The sequence below is a fragment of the Empidonax traillii genome, unplaced genomic scaffold (genome assembly GCF_003031625.1).
Source record: "Empidonax traillii isolate 1590-97213 ecotype Southwest subspecies unplaced genomic scaffold, ASM303162v1 scaffold13:size3042203, whole genome shotgun sequence".
NCBI classification, from domain to species: domain Eukaryota; kingdom Metazoa; phylum Chordata; class Aves; order Passeriformes; family Tyrannidae; genus Empidonax; species Empidonax traillii.
In genome coordinates, this window is record NW_020955206.1 from 490469 (window position 1) to 515555 (window position 25087).

At 41.5% G+C, this 25087-nt stretch overlaps 1 protein-coding gene across 3 annotated transcripts in view; it reads right to left on the reverse strand.

Annotated features, from left to right (window-relative positions):
* Nucleotides 1–25087, reverse strand: part of BANP (BTG3 associated nuclear protein) — a 114318-nt gene that overhangs the window by 40903 nt on the left and 48328 nt on the right. For 2 of the 3 annotated variants that reach the window (XM_027890367.1, XM_027890375.1), the window contains 4 exons: nt 22501–22668; nt 15361–15491; nt 12925–12996; nt 10859–10903 (listed from right to left, as the gene is read on the reverse strand). In XM_027890367.1, coding sequence (XP_027746168.1) covers nt 10859–10903; nt 12925–12996; nt 15361–15491; nt 22501–22668 — 416 coding nt within the window. The remainder of the gene's footprint in view (nt 1–10858; nt 10904–12924; nt 12997–15360; nt 15492–22500; nt 22669–25087) is intronic. The other variant, XM_027890385.1, reaches the window with a different exon arrangement.

The following is a 25087-nucleotide window of genomic DNA, read 5'->3' on the forward strand; positions in this document are numbered from 1 at the left end:
AGGCCCAGATATTGCTAAACCAAGACTTGAACTTCAAAGCAAGTCATCTAAATTCAAGTTTCCTAAAGGAAAAGAGCACCTCTAATGAAAACATTTGCAACTGATGTACCTAGAAAATATTCTTGTATAATGATGTTTTCCAAAAGAATATAAGGAAGTGACTCCTGAACAGTTTTGTCTGCCCATTTCTAGGTCAATCATCCAGAATCCTGGATTTCCTCAGCTACTACTTCTCTACTCCAGATAAAGTAAATGAAGCCAAATGAAAATTATTTTCATTCGTAAAATCTCCCCAGAAGATGAAAAGCCCTCATGTTTGGGGCTTTTATAAACTGACAGGAATGGTCCTGCAATACAATCATGGAGCTTCTGAGTAATTTTTGATCCTTGTTAAGAGTCCAGTGTTGGAATAAATGGCCTCCAAATCCTGGCAAATCTCTTCACATCACTTGGAAAAGGATGTGGCCAACGACAAAATGTTTCTGACAGCTCCATTCCCATTACACAAGTCCAAGTTATATTTGGTTTAATTCAGAACAGATGATCTACTGATCATTCCTTTCTTCAGGTTTCAGATAGTGCCTCTGACACATCACCAAAGTCCAACCATGTGGTGTTTGCCCACGTGGCTTTGGAGATCACCAAAGTCCTGTTCTCTGGGACAGCACCCAGAGGCAGAGCTGTCCTTCCTCTGGGTCACTTCACACCGAAGGGACCCCATTAGACATCCACAGGAAAAATTCATCATAGCAAAAATTTGTTCTCACTCCTGACTTTGGCACAGCTCTGATGCAACACCCAGACTTGTTCTCTTCTCTCTACCCTTACAACCCTTCTCTGCTGTCCCACATCTTTTTTATGGATTGCTCCCTTATGAACAAACCTTGCAGGAAAACATGATCCCAAAGTCACCCCCAGCAGTCCCTGTGCCATTGTTGGAACATTGTCATTCACTTCTCAAAGCAAGGTCCCTGGGTCAGCCTGACTTTCTCCTCTCTACCCAGACATCTCCTTTGTTCGCACTTCCCCCCTGTCCTGGCCTTGAGCTGAACTCTGTTGAAGAAAAACTCAAAGACAAAAAATATCCCAGCACAGTTCCAGAAATGAGAAGTCCTGAGCAGTGTTTTCTCTTTGTTTGCTGTTCCATCTCCTGGCACCACCAACATCAGCATCCAACTGAATTCCCTCCATCACAAACCACACACGAACTGAATGCAAGGTGGGCTGGATTTGAGTCAGAGAATCATGGAATGGTTTGGGTTGGAAGGGACCTTCAAGACCATCTTTTCCCACCCCCTGACATGGGCAGGGGCACCTTCCACTATCCCAGGTTGCTCCAATCCCTGTCCAACCTGGCCTTGGACACTTCCAGGGATGGGGCAGCCACAGCTTCTCTGGGCAACCTGTGCCAGGGCCTCACCACCCTCCCAGGGAAGAATTTCTCTCCAATATCCCTCCTAACCCTGCCCTCTGGCAGTGGGAATCATTCCCCCTTGTCCTGTCCCTCCAGGCCCTTGCTCAAAGTCCCTCTCCAGCCTTTTTGAGGACGGTACCTCTCCTGTGTGATTCCTGTGGGATGAGATCCCTCATGGCCAGTGTCATCCCAACTCATAACAAACAGTTAACCAGAAATCCCACTAATGTGATAAGTAACACCATTCCAACACTTCCTCCTGGTGAACTCCGTGACACTTCTGCTGCTCAACACAAATATTTAACAACATTCCAGCAGAATGGAATGACATATTCCAGGAGTAAAAATAGTTGTAAAAAAAAAAAAAAAAAAAAGAAATAAAAAGGCAATTTGTAAATCAGATTCATTCATAATCACCCTTGGTTGGAGCCCAGAGTTTGTATCAAAGGAAAAGACTATCTCTGTGTGGAGGAGTTTTGCTTCCAGCCCAGGCAGGAACTGATAGATCCAACTGGATAATTGATGGAGTCAGGATACAACAACTAATCCCAGCAGACTGGATCAAATCAAGGGAAGCAAGTTTATCATTTCAAATACTTACTCCACAAAGAATTATGTTGTGCACAGAGCACTAAAGAAACGGCCACGGCCGATGGTTTTCCAAACAGGCTTTCCAAATGTTACTCAGAGTAAAACACTAATGCGCTCTGAATAAAGGAAATCTATCTCAGCTAATTAAAATAAAGCAGAAATTAAAACTGAGCTGTTGATGTGGAATTTTAATGTCTAAATTAAGCAACAAGGTGGTCATCTTGTAGTGGGTTTTTTAATATGGTGTGTTCCAACCAGCACGGAAACCTCCAATTTAGGATCTCTGATCATCCTTATTCAATTTGTTAGAATTTATCAGATGAAATTTTTTCATTCCCTCAGCTAGTCTGACATATTTTAAGGATTCCGGAAAATTGGCCTGAAAATAAAGTTGAGCTATGGAAAGGATTAAATATATTAACAACAGACAAAAGTCAACCAATTGGTCAAATCTCACTTGGTTTAACATTAACTTGTTAAGACCCTGAAAACTCTGTAAATCACACAGGTTTTCTTCTACAAAGATAAACTTACTCTTAAACTGAGCTACTGTGGTTGAAATTTTAAAAGGGATGGGTTTGGTGCCCCAAACTTGGTGAAAAGCAACTGTTTTAACAGAGGGGAGACAAAAAAGAGGAGCCATTTCCCAACTCCATTTACTTCAATAGGTCTCAAAAGGCTTCCAAAAGCCTTGACCACCATTTGGGAACCACTCCAAAATCCCATTTATCACTTAACTCAGACAAGCAATCTGGAAGCAGATTTGAATCATCAGGATTTGCTGTCCAGTTTAACAGAGAGAGAAGATTAATTAGGTTAATGGTCTGAATTGTTCATCTGCCACTAAGTGACCTGACCCCAGCCACGCGTGATTTGGGTTTTCCTGGGGATGAAGGGAGATCCCTCCATGTTGAACAGCTCAGGCTCTACCAGGAGAAAGTGGTTGGTCCCAGCTATGGATTTCAGGATTCCAAGGAACCCAGTGTCAACCCATCCTGGGTACTGACAGCCCAACTGTACCAATGGAATCACTGAGGGTGGAAGAGACCTCCCAGCGCATCAAGTCCAACCTGTGACTGATCCCCACCTAGTCACCCAGCCCAGAGCACTGAGAGCCACTTCCAGGCCTTCCTTGGACACCTCCAGGGATGGGGACTCCACCACCTCCCTGTGCAGCCCCTTCCAAAGCCTGACCACCCTTTCCAGGAACAAATTCCTCCTGATGTCCAACCTGAACCTCCCCTGGCACAGCTTGAGGCCATTTCCCCTCATCCTGTCCCTCGTTCCCTGGGACCAGAGCCTGACCCCCACCTGGCTCCCCCCTCCTGTCAGGGAGTTGCAGAGACCAAGAAAGTTCCCCCTGAGCCTCCTTTTCTCCAAGTTAAACATTCCCCAGATCCTTCCTGGGCTGGAATTTGTAACATGGAGCACTGATTTCTGAGCACATGATGAGACCTCCCTAATACCTGAAATAATTAAGGTGGCAGTGCTGGAGCCCAGAGAGAGAACAGGGATGGGCTGAGGGCAAACCTGCAGCACAAACAGGGCTCACATCACATGATGAGAAAAATCATAAATGAAGAGCACTAAAAAAAAATAAACAAAACAAAAAAGAAATGATTTCTCTAGATTAGCCCAGCAAGATAGCTTTGTGATCACTGCTATTCTACAAGCTGAGATTTTATTACCAAAATCTCTAATAAGAGGCAGCTTAGACCTCTGCCTTCTATCAAGGTGGAGAAAATTATTTTTCCTTATATTTAAAAGATTATCATTTCGTATCTCATCTCTTCTTATTAAGTTTACAGCAATATTAAAACATGATTTGGGTGAATAAAGAACATAATATACTCCAAAATAGAGAACATATTCTTTGGAGCATTATAAATGCTCCTGTCTGCTTGAATGGAATTTTAATGGAACAACCCACCTTCTTAGGAGAAACATAAAAAAATAAAAAAAGATGACAGAAAATATTATCCTTTTCCAAAACCTTCATTAAACAATCTTGCTTTACAACTACCACAGATCACTAGAAGTACTGAGGGATTGCATCAAAGAAATACCTGTAAGAGATTAACAAATCACCTCTATTAATTCTTTCCACCAGTCAGAAGGTTTTTACAAATGGAAAGAAGTAATTTAAGAGGTGGGGAAAAAACCCTAATTCATATCAGTATTAAAATAAAGGCTGATTTAACCCTCTCTCTGGCCATTTTGCTGCTTTTGATCAGCAGGGCAAAGAAAAACAAGTCTGTGGTGTGAGAAAGGTACTGGTGAAAGGCTCCATCATCCAGAGACACAGTGAACTGGGAACGGGGAATTCTGAGCAGGAGACAGAAATAGTTGCCTGACATAATGTCTAAATCTCGAGGAGCACCAGGAAAAAGCCTCTGCTGCAAACACAGCCATATATTCTGTGCTCACAGCCAAGGATCTGCTGGAATTCACTGTTTGCTCCCAAAGCAAATCTTCACCTGCATCACTGAAGGGCTGAAAGGGGCACATTCGATCCTGTTATTACTGGGAAGCTGTTCCTTTATTGTCACACTTTGCCAAAAGCAGAAGTGACAAAAAAATACCATAAATATGAGATTTTTGGTGCTGGAGACTTTGCTTACCTTTGCCTTCAGCAGAGATTGCTTTTTTCAGCATATAAAGCCCAAAAAAACCCCCAAGCCACTGTGTGGTTGCTGATGGATGGGAATTAATAATAATTAGTAGATAAGGAAAAACTTCTTAAACAAGATGAACTGAGAGGCACCTGCAAACTTTCTTACATGTCACCTCTTAGGTGCTACACTGAGATCCTGAATGGGACAAACATTATCACAGTAAAATTAAAGGCATCAAAATTACAGCTGCTCTAAGACAAGATCAAGGACTTCATATAAAAACAGAGCAAATGCCAGCAAATGACAATCACAGAGTGGCTGAGGGGGAATTCAATATAAAACTGAGCATTTTCCAAGGAGATGCTTGTTCTTTTACTGAACAGTAAAGCAAAAATGGCTTTATAAACCTCAGATCTGAAAAGCCTCAGTGAACTGTAGTGGACACAGAACAAAGGGCAGCCATGCCCATAATTTCCTATATTCACATTTTAAACTGCAGATTAGCAACAATTAATGAACTTTGATGGCTAAAACATATAAATATCCCCACAGCAAACCTTAAGTACACTAAACCAACTTCATATCTGCTTTATCTCCAGAGTAGCAACTCCTTTCTTCCACTCCTGATAATTCTGTTTCCTTCCTTTTCCACAAACCCATTTAAATTCTGCCCTTAAACTACATCTCAAACACATGTGTGTTATATGCACATTTATATACATAGACACTGAATATTTTATTACATCTTTTTAGTTAGCAAAAAGGAACACGAATTTTCCTTATAATATGAATATTAATTTTCCCAGAGATATTTTGTATTTTACTGATCACCAGGCAGCAGGTTTTTCCCTTAAGTTTTTTTTTTAACCCATACACATCTGTAAGTTTTAGGGTACTTCACTGCTTTAAAATTAAATTTCTCTCTTTTCATTTGCTGAAAATACCACTTTCTTTAGCAAACTAAGTTTTCAGACTAAGAGTGCTGTGGTTTTGATGAACTATTTTGAGGAACGAAGTGGAGACACCTCTTTTACAAAACACCAAATTAAAGAGGATGAGCACAAAAATCTTCAAACAAAACTCAAAAAATCTTTTCATTAAAATGTTCCTACTTAATTCCAATTAAGCATTTAAACACTCTTACTTTATCATAAATAGTATTGCCATAAAATCTCTGTGTTTCCACAAATACACTGTGATTTTACCTGAAATTTCCACAAAGCAAATGTTGTTTCCAAACTATTCTTTTAATTTTTGCTCCTAAAAACAGGCTCAGACCTGCAAGACTTCAGTACAATTTAGTAAAATTATTGAGGAAGTCTCAGTCAGAAATAATCATTTATTTTTTTCCAAATCCAATCAAGGAGTTTTGAGGTTCCAGCTGAACGATATCACGGTTTTAATTTGATTATTTTTCTTCTGACGGTCATTTTCCTGTGTGTGTTATTCCAATAATAAAAAATTATTGGAATTAATAAAACTCAAAGCTTTTCCAATCTTTCCTCTCTCTCCCAATCCCACAAGCACAAAGACTCTCACTCAGACCATCCCTGTCCCCACAAAAAGTACTTTCCAGGGGTGATTTCAGAGCAGTTCATTTCTCCCACTTCGATTTCCTCCTCATTCCTTCCAGCCTCAGCAAACAGCTCCGAATCATCTTAATTCTACTGCCCTCTACTGCTGATAAATCAGGGATAGGGAAAAAACTTCCTACATTGTGTTAATTATTGCCTGAGCAACTTGAATAAAGAATTTCAGTATATTTAAATCTAGAACTTTTTAATTAAATGCATTATATGAAAATTAGAAATTGCAGAAGATGATTCTTTTCTCTGTCTTGGATAATATATTATTATTGAAGTGGTTAATATTGATAGAAACTACAGGATCTATTCCAAAGGCAATTAAAAAGCATATTCAGAAAATATATGTTTCTTTCCCAAAAAAATGACATCTGGAAATTGCACAAACAAAACAGAGCAGCAGCCAAGTTAATGTGGAAATGTCAACAACATTTTTGTTTGTGTAAGTGAAAATTATAACTGAGTTATGGATTCGATTTGACCTTAAAAAATGTGGTGCCCTCACCAGAAAGTTGTGAACGTCTCAATAATGATCGGGGATGTAAATAGAGATACAAACCCCAGACGTCAGTGTTGGTTTGGACTGTCCCACACTTTGTGGAGAATTTGGAAGGGGCTGCCAAGGCAGGTTTGGAATCACCATCCCTGGAGGTGTCCAAGGAAGGCCTGGAGGTGGCACTCAGTGCTCTGGGCTGGGTGACAAGGTGGGGATCGGGCACAGGTTGGACTCGATGATCCTGGAGCCCTTTTCCACCCTCAGTGAGTCTGGGATCTGTGATTTCCTTGACAAATCAACCTACTTTCATTTCAGTTTGATTCAGTCACAAATAAGATTCACTGGATTTTACGTGGCATTACCAGGACAGGGGTTTTTTTTTCCCTGTGAACATTTCAAACCATTTCTTCCCCTTCTCCAGCCCTGCCAGATTTCTTGCCCTTTCCAAGACTCCAGCAGAGCCCAGGCCCAGGACAGATGTTTCAGACTGAGGTGATGAGGTCATTTCTCCTCCTGATCTCCACCACAGGGTCCGTGGGGGTTAACCAGGATCAGATCCAGACCCAGCTCCAACTCCTCCCCGGGGCAGCACAGACAAACCCTGGCTGATCCATCCATCTCTCTATCCCAACCTTCCAGGCCCAACCTCCCACCCTCAACTCTGCTCTATTTTCTCCATCACCAGCAGCTTTCCAAGGGTATCTTTCCCAGTCATGGATCTGCCCTCCTCCAATCATTCCACACATGAGGATGCTTTCCCTCCTCCACAGTCTGAACCCTCCCAGCACTCAGAGCTGTCGTGGAGCTCAGAGCATCAAGCTCAGAGCAGAAGGTCAGGAGAAGATAAAACAATCCCTGCTCCATTCAAATCCCTCAGTAAACAGCAGGAAAAACTGTAGGAACAAGATCCCCTCCCTCTGTCTGTTCCTGTAACTCAGCAGTTACTCAGGGGTCTCACTGCACCTCTTTGATCACAAACTTCCCTGGGATAGACTTGTATCTACAATTATATAAAATGCCAATTCTGGACATTTATTTTCTATACAGACAGATCCTAAAAAAGCAGTTTACACTGACTGGTTTTTTCCTACATGCTCCTTTGTCCTGGGTTCTCCTGTTTTTTCTACCTCACCTACAGATCCTGCTCCAAGTGAACTAAATGCTGCAATTCTTGTTAATTTCTCATTCATTCAGCAGGACAAATTGTCAGCTCTCCGGAATACGAACAATCCTATTTCAGGTTTTAAAGTACATTAACTTTTCAATTCCAGAGCTAAGGCTATTAGTTGAAGACCATTTGCCTGGTGTCATTTTAATTAATGCCTAAATTGGAGAAACGCTGGTTGGGAGGATGAACAAAATGTCTGAAATGCAAAATCAAGGAATGGCTTTGGAATTGTCCCGTTCCACCTCTTTATATCCCTATCTCTGAACACCTCACCTTGTGCAGGACACACACTGAAAACTTCTGGTAATTCATAAGGATCAAATGCAAAGTCCAAAAAATTCCCACCGCTCCGAGGTTTCCAGCATTCGTTAATACAAAGTCTAATTATTTTTGCAGTTTGGTATTTTTATTAAACGTGCACTGAAATATGAAACTCCCAGCTAATAGAACACATGTGGAGGTAGACAGAGTTCTTTTTGGAGTGATTTCATTATTCCATGGACAGTGATGCCAGAAAAATAAAATCTAAGTTCAGTGCAACTACCAGGACAGACAATGGGTGGGGGGAGGGAGTTAAAATCAAAGGGCAGAATTGTGCAGAGAAGCCAGGATTTAGTACCTGAACATCTATGTCACCTTGGGGATTTTCCTGATAAAATTTCATGGTACATTTATGCCATTTTATGCCTTAGTTCACATGGAGTTTATAAATCTCTGCTTTGCAGTCCCAGCTTCTTGTAAACCTTTCACTTGTGGTTGAGAGCGAAAAGCTGCATCAGCAGCAGGACCAAAGCTCACCTGGGCAGAGGGAACACCCAAAAGCTGCTCAGTGCACATAACACATGGAAAACAGCAGCAGGAGATGAATTTTCAAGGGGAATATTTAATATCCAAGCTAAGATTTAGTGCCATTATAAGTATATATTAATCAGCTTAAAACACTCAGGAAGTGCCACAATTTTCCTTGTTATCAATATCCCTCTGAGCCCCTTGGCTGGTGCATTGGAGTTCAAAACACACAAGGAAAAGCCAATCTCCTGAAAAATAATGGACAGGTTGGAAAACTACAGGAGTTTGTCTTTGATCCCGGGTCCTGAACAGCTACTGGACTGTCCTGCCCCTGCCCCGGGTCCCTGACAGGTTTTTGTGCTCTTATCCTGCTCCCAGTGCCAAGGAAAATGGTTTAGTTTCAACTCCCCTTCTTCAACCAGAAACAGAGTTTAGTTTAACTCCCTCTCCTTTGCAGTTTCATGAGCTCAGATAAACAAAGATCAGCTGATGAGCAGAAGCCACAGAGCTCGTGCAGCACAGGGATCATGTGAGTGCTGCTCACCCACTTCAGGGCCTAAACTGCTGATGAAGCTTCCAATAATTAATGCAGAAGGGAGCTAAAAAGTCCCCTAAATATTTGCTTGCTCCTATTTTATGGTCCACTGAAAAAATAACCATTTTCCAGCAAATACTTTTGGAGGAGTGTGAGGATTCCTGGGAATTGGCACAGCCACCAGTTGAAGTGTGACAATACCTGGCTGGTGATGCTCAAGACACAAAATGCAGCAAATAAAGAGAAAAAAAACAGCACTTCACAATTTGTTTCCTCAAGGAAAGTTTAAAAGCAAAGCTCAAAGCACAGTTAGTTAAAAAAACCACAAAAATTGGATGTTGAAGTGATTTTCTACATACACATGTACAGCCAACAACCACTTAGGCAGAACCAAGATTATCCCAAATATATATACTGTGTGATAGTACAGATATAGATAACATGATGTTGATTTAAACAAAAAAAGGGGCAATTAATCATGGTTTGCTTCCCTATCTGCTGTGTTCTTACACACTCTAACAACACACGTATATCCAGATATATGCACAGACACACCAATTTACACATGAATAGGTATTTCAAAGAGAAAAATAAAGCTATTAGGTTTTAATTAAAAACAAATTCAACTTAATCTACATGCCTCACTCAGAGAGACATAAAACTGCCTAACATTTGTCTTGTAAGAAGGTCCAATTTAGGTAGCAACATTTCACCAAGAAGGAAAAAAGAACAATAAGAGCTAAACTAAAAGTTCTGACACACAGAAAAAAATCACCTTCCCCAGCCTCACTTCTGCAAAAATACTGCTGATAAAAACCTCAGTAAAGAAGACTTAAAAGTGGTTTGTTTTGCTTTTTTTTTAAAACCCCCCAGAAATCCTGTACGTGGTCAAAAGTTCCGAGTGTTGGGAGCTTCCCTGAGCTCCAAACCCTGCTGATGTCAGACTGCTCAGTGCAGGGCAGGCCTCGAGTTCCCCCCAGATGTCTCACAATTTATTCATATTCAACAGCACCAAAAAAGATCCATAGCAAGTGGCCTGGCTTGAAGGTTTTTGTGCTGTGGGTATTTTAAGAGAACTCAACATGCAGGAAAGTGTGTCTGAGATCAAATGGGAGCGATTTTGCTGCCACCTGACACGGGAATTCTGCTAATTTAGCCCTTTTAGTGACTCAGCACTCCAAGTAAAAGCTGCTTTTTCTTCTCTCGTGTGTGCATAAGCACCTAATAAAGCCATTTTATCAGCAAGAACAAAAGCAGATGGGAAAAGATCTGTTTCTCCCAACACTCTCCATGTAATAAAAAAAGAACTGCTTAAAAATCAGCAATAAATGTGAGGTTCTGAGTCCACATCTGGCCACGGGGATAGTGGAGAACAGAGACAAGAACACACTGTACACACCATAATCAATCCAGTTCCTAAATGCAGGGGGGGGGAGAGGCCAAAGACAAGGAGGGATAAAACAGAGGGATGAAACATGTTGCAGGAATGATGAAATAATACAAAGACTTTTTGTATTTAAAATATTTCATGTGCATGTCATCATTTTTGCAAGCTGTTTATCTCAACAGATTTTCCTCCTTAAAACAGCCACTTGCAATGTGGGATAATTCCAACTGCAACATTAAAGACCAAAGGAAACGCTGCTTAAAATCGGTTTTGTTCCTACCTGTCCATCCTGACCCACGTGAACTTGGTGTATCTGCAGGTTTCCCTGGGGAAAAAAAAAAAAAAAGTTGACAATAAAGAAAAACTGGGAATTTAAAAAGTTGCTTTATGCTGGAAAAAGTCTGTTTCTCATCTTATTAATAAACAGCATCAATATTAAGCAAACCTATTAATTTAGGCAGTTCTCAGGGTTATTTTGGCAATCCAGCTCCAATCCCATAGTCAGCTCTGCATCCACAGGGAATAAACAGATCAAAAGCAGGGAAGTGTCTCAGCAACAGCATATTCTGCTTTTTGGAAGCTACCATATAATGTATTTTTATGCTAAGTTTCTCAATATTGTTTTTGAGGTAAAATTTTTGTGTTTCGTTATCTATATAAAACTGCAAATTTAAGTCAACTCCTTACTAAACTACAATTAAAATTTAACACTTTTTTATGTGTGGGGTGTTATTTACTTAATTGTTTGTTGTTTTATCAAAATTCAATACCAAAGACTAACAGTTCTATTACAGGAATTACATCTATCCCAAAAATATTTTCAATAATGGGAAGGATTTTAAAGGAAACTGGAGCTCCAAAGTCTAATAAGGAAATCTTTACGAAATGAGGCTTTTATTCATATGCTCAGAGATGCCTTTCCAAAAGCACAATTGGATTAAGGAAAACCAGGTTCCCAAATAGTGAAATAGCAGATTTCTTGGAGGGAAAAAAAAATAATAAAAAAATTTAAAATTAAAAAAAATCCTAATTCTTTGCTTTGCATGTTTTGGGCAGTGTCTCTTCCTGGCAGCTCCTGCTCTCGTTTGAAGCTGTACATTGGAATAAATTAAAGCCCAGATGTTTTCAAATGTAGCCCTTGAAAGTCTTACAGACCCAGCCAGCCAATGGACACAGGGGGTGCCTGAACCTCAGGATCAATCCCAACAGGAGCTGCTGAATCAGAATTTTTTTTTAGTGATTTTTTTACCCCAAAACTCCTTCAGTTTTCTCGTAGCACACTTTGCATTCCTTCAGACCCAGAGTATTTTAATCCTTTTTTATTTCTCTCAAGACAAGCTCTTCAAAGGAGAAGCCTTTAACGCTAATATTTATAGAATATTTATGATAATATTTATTCTTCAAGAGCTGCCTGTGTTAACAATATTCCTTCACAAAGTGGTTTTAGGAGATGTGATTTGGGTACTTTGGAAATGGATTAAAACAGCCCACATTCAGATACTCTTAACAGTGGAGAAAAACTTCTACAGGGAAATGGTAGAGATGAAAACTGTTGTTTGACTTTATTTTTCTATGCCTTCTTTATTTAAACAAAGAACACAGAAATCTAACAGCAGTTTTAGCAATCAGAAGTATCTATATATTCTTAAATAACCAATAATTGCAGTCCCATACACGCAAATCCACCTGGCTTTGAGAGCTGGTTCGCCTGAGTCAAAATTGGGGGGTTCAGGACTGAATTTATCCATTTCCATTCTACTGAACTATTTTTATGGAAAAAATTAGGGAGTGTAAACACTGCAGAGCCAAATTAGTTGGTCAGTAATGAAGGTAAGTTGATTCTGCAAAATCTCTTTACTAGATGGTGGCTGGAATTTTCTCCAACTCCTGTTCAAAAGTTCCCACATGCAAAGGCACTGACTATTCTGGACACATTTAGTTCATAAACCTAAATAAAATAATTTCATTTTAATGGCAGTGCAAGCAGCTAAACTGATTTCCTCTAGTATTCTGTATTAAATTTCCAAAGACCATCAGCTTTATACAACAATCATTAGCGTAGCACACACAGAGCTGGGTCAAGGAGGATAAAAACCCCCAAATCCCAAAACAAACAAAAACACCCCCCTCTCCAAAAAAAAGGAAAAAAAAGAAAAGAAAAAAAAGAAAACAACAAAACAACAAAAAACCAAACACACAGAGACAGAAACAGCAGGTTGCATTTACCACCCTAAAGCACATTTGATCCTGGTTCCACCACAGCCTCTCACTTCACTCGGATTTCAGAGGTGCAGTTTTGGAATCAGGACCCCAAATGCGCTCCAGGACACCCAAACTTTTGCTCACCTCACTGTCCTGTGTGATCTGGACCTGCTCCCCCTGGGGCACCTGGGCTATGTGGAGATGGCCCTGTGGGATCCACAACAAAAGAAAACACCAAGGAGCATCAGAGGAAAATCAGGACTAGAGGAAGCAGCTACTACCTTGGAGCAGCACAGCTTAAGGTTAGAAGCAAAGTGTTTATTCAATGAAAACCATTAAAAATAGCTGTAAAATATAAAGTGCATCTGTATTTGCCCCTCCTTTTATGTAAAGCATAAGCAGAGTGACTTTGAGCAAAGAATGGTTCATTTTCACTTAAGGGGAAGAAAACAGGCACAATAATAAATAACATTTATGCAGCGAATTTATGCAGAGGATCTGTGCTTTTGACTGGCACACAAGGCTTGGGGCTGACTTGGTGACTGAAACATTAATCCAATTTAAAGACCTTGCAAAGTCAGTTCTTAAAACAGACCCAGCAAGACAAATATCCCTAAGAGTGAGGCTTTCAAAGGCATCTAATTATCCATAGATTTGTGAACACTCACACAGTGAGAAGAGCACAGACCATGCCAAGGACTCTCAAACTGCTGGGATTTCAGAAGAATTCCTTAATTTGAACAGTTACTGCCCTAATAGTGTTAATCATGTAAATGCTTTATATTGCTGACCATAGCCCCCACTCCAGACTGGTACCAAGCCCATCCTTTGATCCAAACAGGGATAAGAGTGGATGGAATCCCTTGTGCATCCTGACTAGCCCAGCCAAGTCTTTGCTCCTGTGATTTACCTGAGATTGGATTCTAAATAACCTCCTTGAGGGTTTCTAAGGCTTTGTGTTCATTTTAATATGCCTGCATGAGATTAAAGATAATCATTTGGAATTCTGTCAAAGGCCCTTCTGATTTTATAACACAAGAACAATTGCATGTGATTTTCAAAGACACACAGATCCCTCTATTTCCAACAGTTTCATTTCCTTTGGAAGGAAACCATCTATTTATAGGGAGAAAAAAACACTCTGAAAGTCTCACTCTGACAATAGGGGCTGTATAAAAAATTAGAGCACTGCCCAGTTTGTGTGCAGATTAAAATCACTTTCCCCTCCTTAACGTGGAGCTCTCAGGGCTCCCAGGAAAAAGCCTGGAGCATTTGGAAGATCCATTTAGAGTGGATTTAAGTATAAGGAATCCTTTCTGGCTGGAGGAATGGGGAGAAGGTGATTTTATTCACCTTTTTATGATCAAAAAACCCTGCTCACTCCTCTTTTGCAGACACAGAACTGGCCCTCAGGGACAGTCCTTCTTTAATACTGATTTTTTAATATATATTATAAATAACTACTACATTACTAATGACTCTTAGCCTGATCTATGTGTATTATTCCACAGAACTGGAAGAACAATGCCATTTTCTCCTGTTTCCTCTATATGTCTAAATTATGATATTTAGAAAGTGGTTGTGGGTCCCAGGGGATTTTTCCTGGATTCCACAAGCAATTTAAAGGATTGTTAATGAGTCCAGAGCTTTTAATGAGGCAAATTTGCATCACTTACACCTATAAATGTAACCATTTTGTCTGTTATATTCACATATTTCATATAATTTTCCCTTCTACCTTGTCTTTCAAGACTTGAAAAATGGTTTACAGTCATCAATTATATCTCATAAAAATATCCATTGAGGAGTCAAGAAGATTTAAAAGCCACAGGGAAACCAAGAGACAAGGGAATTTCCAGGATAATACCGGCAAGTTGTGGCAAAAGTGAAGTGGAAATGGAACTTTTGCACCCAGTTCCTGCAGAAAGAGCATTATTTCACTGAGGACACTTTTTAAAAAATAATTTTAAATGAATTTACATTGAAGTTTGAATTTCAAACAGCCCTTGTATCAAACTGTGGGTTAGAGGGACTAAAGTGAAGGTGGGTTTTTTTCAGAGGACACTGAAACCACGTATAGAAATAATCACAGCCTGAGTTGTGTCTCAGGCTTAAAAAATGTCAATATTTATAAGTTTTACGTATATACACGTAGCTAAACGAATACATATGTAAAGGTTCAGCCAACAGATGTTCAAAACCAGCTGAGAATGCAGTTTTCAAGAAAAATAAATAAATAAATGCATTGCTGTTGTGTAATTCATGGCTAAAAACAACTGTGGTGTGTAAACCCTACACTTTGTAGGGCTGCTGGTGTTATGGCAAGTGCAGGAAAACAGGTAAATTCTATACAATAATGAAGGTGCATTTATTTGCCATAATTGGGCGAGCAAATCCTGCAGGAAGAGTTTTGTCAAGTCATTTTTTTTTTCTCCATAAGCCTCCAATGTTTATTTACTGAAAATCCTAAGTGATGGTAAGTTACTATTTAAAAATAAAACATTAAATTGCAACTGAAGCAAAGTTTACAAGAAATTAGAAGGTTTAAATGGAGGGGTTTAGAAAAAGCTGAGGACATACTACTTGGACTTGTCCATCCTCTCCTATCTGGTGGATCTGGACCTGCTGGGCGTTGGCCAGGGCGTAGTGAAGGGCCTGGGGCTGGTTCTGCTGGATCTCATTGGAAGCTGACACTGAACTCTGGGATCCCTCTGGAAAAAAGAGACAAAAATCCACCTTTATTACATGTGTACATCCCATCCCAGTGGCCACACAACAATCCAAACCGAAAACCCACAGGAAACAAATTTAACCATTATTTATATTCATATTCATATTCTTCTGCATGTTCACTGGATAATGTGCATGTGCTACAAATTCCATAGGAATTCCAAAGGCTGGTTTGTCTCTGTGAAAGCTTTAATTGTGTTAATGATGTGAAAGACAGAATTCCAACCACAGCACTTGTGCAGGAACTGAGGAAAACACAAGAAATCCATGTTTTTGCTGCCTGTTGGACACACACCTTTAATACTTCATGTCTGATGAGCAGGTAACTACAGAATGTTCCAGTATCTCCTGCACTGCTGTACAATAGAAGTTTGCTGTACAGAATTCTGGATGGGATTAACAAATCCCAGTTGGCCAAAAAGTCCTGGACTGAGTATAAAAGCTGTCCCATCAACTAAATAAAAATGGGATTTGTTCCCATTCAGATGCTCCGTTGCCAGTGACTTTGTCATGGGCACTGAGAGGAACAGAAACTCATGGAATCCCAGGATGGTTTGGGTTGGAAGGGACCTTAAAGATCATCTCATTCCATGGGCAGGGACACCTTCCACTATCCCAGGTTGCTCCAAGCCTCATCCAACCTGGCCTTGGACACTTCCAGGGATGGGGCAGCCACAGCTTCTCTGGGCAACCTGTGCCAGGGCCTCACCACCCTCACAGGGAAAAATTCCTTCCCAATATCCCATCTAACCCTGCCCTCTGGCAGTGGGAAGCCATTCCCTGTGTCCTGTCCTTCATGGCCCTTGTCCAAAGTCCCTCTCCAGCTCTTTTGGAGCCCCTTTAGGTGGTGGAAGGGGCTCTAAGATCTCCCTGGATCCTTCTCTCCTCCAGGCTGGACAAAGATCTTTACCAAGCCTCCGTCTTTCCCTTTCTCTCCCATTTCCATTACTTCTCATTTTCTGTATTTTCTATTTTACAAATGGCTAAGAAAGGCCACTGTGATTCAGGTGTTTCTCCAGGGCTCCCACGAATCCATTCCCTCCTGCTTTTGTCTTCCCCTTGTGCTTCCCAGTCTTTCACCGTTTAACTGAACTGAGCTGAGTTGAGCTCGACTTCTACCAAACCACAGTGTCCAAACACTCAATCCTTCATTTATAATGAGCATTTATTTTCTGATTAAGAAAGTTATGCAACCAAAGAGTATCAAAGGAAAATGAGCTGCAGCAGATAAATATATATTTTATAAGCACATATTGAAATACATTTTTAACTGTAAATCCAAAAGTCTTTATTTGTAAGTCATTTTTTTTGCTTCATAAGCCAGAAATTATGGTGCTTTTCAGAGGTGGGAAGAAGAGCCACAGCCTGAATGGAATCCCACTGTACATCTCACGTGGTCACCTATAAATAGGTTCTAGTTTGGCTTCACTGCAACAACCTCAGTTGGGTTTTTTTTTCTTTATTTTGTTGGATTTTTTTGGTGTTTTTTAGTTCTTAGGAAGAAAGAAGAGAGAGGACTCACCAGTGTCTAAGAACAAAACATCCTTTCTGAATATTGTTTTTCTCCTCTATATCTTGGAGCAGACAAAAGGAATATTTATCCCTTTTTAAACATTCCCCATTAAAAACAAACACAAACATGAGGAGCACACACAGCTTGAAGAGAGAATGTGTCAGCACTTATAAATCACAGCCCTGTAAAGCACCAAGCCTTATATTTACAATTTTGATCTCTTAGAGAACCCCTGGCACAGAGAAGCCACAGCTGAGCTCCTGCTCTGAAATCTTCCACTAATTCCAAAGAGGTAAGTTCAGCATGAACCAAACAGCTTTCCTAGTGCTGCCTTATCCATGGCATTCCCAAAACACCCTCTGCTAGATGGAATAGCTTTGGAGACACCCATGGGATGGAAGATGCTGCACTGACCACTCCAATACAGAGGAAAAAAAACCACAGCTGCAGAATATTCCTTTCTTTCAAGTTGAAATTGGACCCTGGTCTGGTGGAAGGTGTCCCTGCCCATGGCAGGAGGTGGAATGAGATGAGATTTAAGGACCCTTCCAATCCAAACCACTCTGGCATTCCATGATTCTTTTATGTTTTCCATTTCTTTGCTGCTTGTGCTGATGAGTCAAAGAAAATTGAGGCTGAGTGTGCTGAGTGTGTCTTTCAGCCCAATGCTCAAGAGTTGCCCAGATGACCCCACTGAAGCGGTTTCTCCTGTCACATTCTCCAACCCAACCCTCCTCAGACACTGCTGGGCAAGGCTGGATTTGCCAAAGGTAATCTTTAACTATTTCAAGGATATGTGTTTAATTCTCAGCTAAAATCAAATTTAAGACAAAGGCAAAACCTTTGGCCTTTCTAATTCATTACTATTCTACTTCATATTTATCTGCAGCTGCTCAGTTGAGCAGCTGAGTTTTCATTTTTCCCAGAATCACAGGTTGGAAAAGACCTTTAAGATCACCAAGTCCCCATCAGCACCATGTTCACCACCATCCATGTCCCCAGGTGCCACATCCACGTGTTTTTTGAACACTTCCAGGGATGGGGACTCCACCACTGCCCTGGGTGGATTATTCCAATGCTGGACAAACCTCTCCTTTCCATGAAGAAATTTTTCCTGATATCCCACCTAAACTTCCTAGAAGCAACTTGAGGCTATTTCCTCTCATCCTGTTACTTGTTCCCTGGGAGAAGGGACTGGCATCATTTTGGAAGTGGGTGTGGGTGGGACAGATTCTATGGCAGAGGGAATTCCTGCTCAGTGTCCTTGTGGTTTGTAACTATAAATTATTTTCCTAGTGCAGAGGCCTCTCAGCCTCACACTTCAAACCAGGATTTCTCTCCTTGCTTTCTGGCTGTGCAGCCCCAGCGAGGAAAGGTTAATGGATAAATTAGAAATCCTCAAACCCAAAAAGCAGGACAAACCCCATCCTAGAACAATAGAAATAAACCTGAGCACTGTAAACCATTATCTCCTCCTGACTCAGCCAGGGCTAAAAGCCTCCAATGTTGTAAAAAAACCTTTGAAGATTTGGCTGCACATCCATTTTTCTGTGTGACACCTCAGCACAGGCTGAGCACTTCAGCCTAAATCTCCATATAAATCCCAAAGTCAGAGAACTAATTAAAAATTCCAACATGGAAAACTGTGATAACAGCTTGAACAATCTGAAGAGAAATTAAAAGAAAGGAAGAAGGCACTTTTCAATTAATCCCCCTCCCAAACCCCTCGTTTCCTGCGGCTCTCCCTCCACACACTGCTGAGGTTTGAAAAGGAAGATCCAGTGAAATTCTCGTGGCAGCCACTCCGGTTGGAGAAAACATGAGGAAAACACACATAAGGTATTGAAATGTTGGCTCCAAGAGCAGAGCAACCATCGCAATCAACACCTCAACTCCAACCAGAGGCAACAGCAGAACCAGCTAAAATAAGGAAACTCAAGTTCTCCATAAATACAAGCCTGCTTGATGCAACCCATAAATCTTGTGGCTACTGTGACAATTAAATATGAACAACCTCAATCAGTACCTTTGGGGGTGAAGGATAAAGAAGGAATATCCATTTGTATTTTCCTGCCACCTCACTCAGACATGCCCTTGTTTGCAAATCTGCTTCTCTCGAACACAATCGCTGAATTTCAACACCAAGCCCTCCTAAGGCTCCATCAGGACTCTGGGCTCAGCCTCCTGCTTTTCTGTATCATTTGTACCATTAATTTTTCCATATGATACCAGAGCAGAGAGGAAAATCTGTTGCCATTTTGACCGTGACTCAAATCAAAGCCACGTGCTGCTCAAATTGTTAATCACAACAAGCAGGAAAAGCCTCCAAGTTTTGACATGGCCAACAAGTACATGAGAGTGAAGCTGAAGAACAATCCTCTTCTGATGTAATAATTCAGAATTATTTACTATGGGTGCAATAATTCATTTTAAAAAATCCCAAAATCACAAAATAGATGAGGTTGGAAGTGACCTCCGGAGATCTTCTAAACCAATGTCCTTCCTCAAACCATGGGCAATCAAAACCAGTTTCTTTGGACTGAATCCAGGTGGATTTTGACTGTCTCAAAGAGGTGGTGGCAATCATCCTCAAAATTCCTCAGAGCCAGAGAAACCAAAGTGGGGTCAGAGGCAGCTGAGCTTTAGGCTGCTCTAGTTATTTTTTATTTTTTTTTTTTAATAATTGCTGCTAAAAACCAGCTCTGAAAATCCACGTCTCCCAATTCCCAGGGGAGGATGTCCAGCACAGCAGTGACCACGTGGATTTGAGAGTATTTCAGAAGTGTCCAAGGCCAGGTTGGACAGGGATTGGAGCCACCTGGGCTAGTGGAAAGTGACCCTGCCCGTGGCAGGGAATTGGGATGGGAAGAGCTTTCAGGTCCCTTCCAAACCAAACCATTCTGGGATTCTTTGAATAGAATATGCAAAAAATTTACAATTCTATATCCCCACATCCTTCCCAGTGAAACCTGACACAGGTTTTCTTCTGCAGCAACCACAGCTGGGTGGAGACCTGTCCAGGAGCACCTGGAAGTTGGACTTTAAAGCTGTAGCAGTGGAAAAGGCAGTTTCTCAAGTAGCTGAATTTCAGAGCGTTCGAGGCTCACCTTAAATTGCCCCCTGAAACAAATGCTCCCATAAAAACTGTCTGGGTTCATATGGAACACTTTCCAAAGCCATATTTGACAGCTCTGTTGTCATAACTGTGAAATACAGAGCTCCTTTACTTCAGAGCTGTGAAATATTACTACGAGCTGGCAGCAGGAATTCTGCTCCCTCCGCTGTACAGGGGGGATAATCAGGAACAGATGCCTGGGAATTCTGATGCTGTAATTCCATTGAGGGGTTCCAGGGATGTCAAACCACAGAGGCAATATCTGAGCAGTTCCTGGAGTTACCTGAACACAGAGGTGGAATTACAGCCCTGTCATGCCACCTTTTAAAACCTGTGTGTATCTACGTTTTCTCTTCCATTTCTTTCCCCAATATCCTCACCGAGCCTCTCAAGCCACTCTCCTGTTCCTCCTCTTTCTCCAGGTGAAACACCACTCCTGCTTGGGTTTGGGTTGCAAATTCACTTTTCAAAGGATCACCTGATTCTGCAAAGTGCTCTGTTTTTATAAAGTGGGTCTGTTTTTCCCACCTTTCCAGCCTCCCAGAAAATGATGCCAAAGACATTCTTAGGGAGAGCAATATTTTCAAGAAAATTACCAAAAGCCTCTGACTCCATGGGAACATTTTCACACACTGTTACCAGAGGCAGCTGTTCCTCTTATTGCCTGGACTCTACTTTTGGCTGCACTTCTGGACAGCCCTGCCAAGGACATGCCAAGATGCCTCAGCTGACCTTCAGCATCATCAGGATCAAAGACACCCCTACAAGGACATGCAGCCACCTCTTTGCTCTTTGGGGGACTTGGGAGGTGAGATCCCTGCACAAGGAGAGATGCAGGTGCCATAAAAACAACCCTGGGGATTGTTGGACCACAGGCACACCACCAAAATTCCAAGGTGGCTCTTGCAGACCCACCTCATCTCCCATCTTTTCAGGCAGTACATGCTGAAATCCCACAATCCTGCAATGGTTTGTGTTGGAAAGGACCTTAAAGCTCATCCCATTCCAACCCTCTGCCATGGGCAGGGACACCTTCCACTAGATCAGGTTGGTCAGGAGTTAATTCAGGTGGTCATGTACTCATGGAATATTTTACTCACTAATTAATTTAGGGGAATTAAGGGGAAAAATGAGTTTTCAGCTTAACCCCAATAAAAGAACCCACCAAAACTTATCTTATGGCCTTCTGAAGGCAGGAACTCACTGAGCCTAGTCTGTGTTTTCCATCTCTACACTGGTGTCTCCAAATCTCCAAAGCAGGAGATTAAATAATAGTTTTTAATAATAAATCTCAACACCACTCAAGGGGTGCAGTCTAATGAGCACAGGCCCCTAATATCCACTTATTCTAAAATACTGATTGCTAAAAGACTGAAAATAAAGATCCCATCAACATATAAGGCTTATGGTTATCATTAGGTTGATTAGTTGTTTTAATTTGAGGATTTTGGATGTGATCCCCTGTTCCAGCACATAAAATTTTCCATTGAAAGCAGATTTTGGCTTTCTTTGCATGAGATACAGTGGTTAGTGTTAACATGCAACCAAAAATTTTATGCAGGCAAATAAACTTCCTTCCTTTTCCTTGGGCTCCCTTCCAAACCCCTGGTTTTAATATCTAATGTACAAATGTCCCATAACGCTGCTTTATATTAAAAGCAGGAGCCAGAAATGTCCTCTGAGAACACTTCTTGGGTCAGGGTTTTTCAGTTGTTATTATTATTCCTGCCTCCATACCTACATGGAAATATAGAATCACCTACAACGGATTTAATTCCTTCAGAGGAAAATCCTTCAGGAGCAACCTTTAGCACGTCCCACTGACTGGTGTGCAAGATTCAGTCACTGACTCCTCTGAGGAACAACAGTTGCAGCAACATTTTCATCTTCTACTCAAAGAACTGAGCATGGTGAAAATAAAACATATGAGAGCACAAAGCTGCATGAGCTGAATTTTTCTTTAGTTAACACATGTGGAGGAACTGAAAGAGAGAAGGGTTAGATGAGACATCAGGAAAAAAAATTGTTTATTATGAGGGTGGTGAGGACCTGGCAAAGGTTGCCCAGAGAAGCTGTGGCTGCCACATCTCTGGAAGTGTCCAGGGCCAGGCTGGACGGGGCTTGGAGCAACCTGGGCTAGTGGAAGGTGTCCCTGCCCAGGGCAAGATGATCTTTAGGGTCCTTCCAACACAACCCATTCCATGATTCTATGACTGTATGTTCTCAGCATCTCAGTGAGGCTAAACACTCAAACTAACATGGAGGTACGACAGAAAAGAAAGGGAATTTATTATCACCGCAAGTTTTCCTTTCAGTTGGGGTTTGATTGGCTTTGGTGGGGTGGGGGGTGTTGGTTTGTTACCTGAACCACTGTAGGAGGATGAGGAAGGTGTTCTTCTGGAAAAGCTTTTCACAGCCAGGCTCTGCCCCCTCTGCTTCCTCCTCCACGCTGTCCTGCACTTGGAGTCGATGCTCTGCTTGATTCGGTACCAGTCGGACTCTGTGATGCCAAACTTGTAAAAGAGGTGGCCTGGAATTACAAAGAAAAGAGGCAAAAATCAGCATAAACCTGGATTTCCAAGATGACACACCCAGTCCCACACACAAGGCGAATAAAGGAACATTTCAGAACTGCCCACGTTGCCTAAAGGAATACAGTGACCTCACAAAGACCCCCAGAGCTGCACAGTGATGTGATTCCAGCAAACTTTATTCCCAAAGTTCAGTAATCACACATGCACAGTTCTGTCTGTCAATCTGCCCTTCCATCTATGGGAGCTGCACTGTTACATCCAAGCTGTGCAACACTGACAGAGGATCCAGCCCTCTGAAGACAAACTGGAGACAGCTTTATTTCTCAGTGATAGTGCCCCACAATAAGTCTGATAAGCAGGAGACCATATAAAACTCATATTAAAACAAACAAAACCCATAAAAATCTTTTAAAGCTCAGCTCAGAATTGATCAGACTCCAATAAAAACACCACGAAATGAGACCCTTCTGCGAACGTTACTCCTGGAATTAAGTCATTTCAAGAGCCACACGATGCACTTCGGAGCCTTTGGTGTTAAGTTGCCAAAGTGTTCCATAAACACAGCGCTGACTCAGGAGCTCAGCTGGGTGTTTTGAAGCAAAGCTCACCCAGACTGAGCCCTGCTGCCAACTCAAACCAGGTTTATCACCACATGCAGCCCCTGAACCAGAAGGGGAAGCCCAGACAGAGCAGGGACAGAGAGAGCAAAACGATTACGACAAGAAATACTTGGTTTGACATCTGCACAAATGGTTTTAAGAGTGGGGAGGAAACGTAGAGCAGTGACAGCTGTTTAAGGTCCTCCTGTTTAAGCTCCATTTCAGTGTGAGCTCCAGAGGGGTTTGGATTTTCTTAAAAGCATCAGTGCTAGGAAAAATTCATAATGCTCATGGCTGCAGAAAGAAAACCACTTGAAAAATCCAGTCACTGTCTGCCCAGGTAAGAAGGAGGGAGAGGATGGAGTGGGGGGAACTTTTTGCAGGGACAGATAGTGCCAGGACAAGGGACAATGGTTTTAAACTGCCTGAGGGCAGGGTTAGATGGGATATGGGGAAGAAATTCCTTACTCAGAGGGTGGTGAGGTCCTGGCACTGGATGCCCAGAGAAGCTGTGGCTGCTCCATCCCTGGAAGTGTCCAAGGCCAGGCTGGACAGGGTTTGGAGCAACCTGGAATAGTGGAAGGTGTCCCTGCCCATGGAATGAAATGAGCTTTAAGGTCCCTTCCAACCCAAACCATTTTAGGTTTCTATAATTCTATGAGGTTCAAACCCCCTGAATTCAAGCAGATCTATTTTTAACAGTCTCTAAAACTGTGCTCTTAAACTTTTCAGATTCAGATGTGCAATCCCACAGTTAAAGCAGCCAAAGCTGTAACAGAAGCTTTTGCTCAACATGACAATGCTTGAAGTGTCTCTAAAATTCTTATTGTCCTTTTAGTATCAGTTCCCTTCATACCTTGCAAAGTAAAATAATCTTTTCCACTTACTGAGCTTTCAATCTTCCTCTCAAATGGGATCCTAATCCTGTGAAGTACTTGCTTAAGCTGTTGTATATAGAATATATAGAACAGGACATGCCCTGCTACTGCAAGACAAATGATTTGAAGCCTGGAGCCACAAAATTCCAGGTCTGCACAAGCTAAAAGCTTCACAGTTTCCTCTGCATTACAAAGGAAACCAGAGTCCTCAGAATGTGAAATCTGCAGTCACTGAGCTTAACAGAGCCAAGGGGAGAACTCTACCTTTTATGGCATCATTTTTGAAATATGTTGAATTTTTGATGCTCTGAGTTTTTTTGTAGATCTGTTTAAGAAGTCAGTTGAAATAAAGGAGAGAATATACAGGAGGAAAAAGACTGGCCCCAAAAGTGCCTCAAAGACCCCAAGATTTCTCATCTTAAAGTGACAGCAAGAACTTCACAACTCCTGTTGTGTCTCCAAAAAGGGGTTGGGAGTAAGAAAGGAGGAAAATGGGCTAAAATTACCATCTGCTGCTGTGCAACAGTTCCCTTTCCATAGGTGTCAGCAAAAGGGAAAGCACATTCCATATTGTAAATTCCGAGCCCACGTTTCTCAGCCTGATCTCTTACTAATGTGCATTACACAGAGAAATGGGCTCAGAAATGTTTGCAGGGATGGCCAATAAAAATAGTTGTGCTTTAACTCTTCACCCACCCTCAGCTGTCAGGACGTACAACAGCACTTGTGAGTCCCACATAAAACACAATCATGTGCTCTGTGGTTAGTTTGGGGAAAAAAGTCCATATTTCATCCACAAGTACATTTTAATGACTTTCACGTTGTGCTGCCCTGGTTAGGGAAGTGACTGATCAAGTGTAGTTACTCTCAGGGAAAAGCTGTCTGGTTTGGAATTTTAACTATTACAGTGTAATCCATGGGATATTCCAGGATGTCAC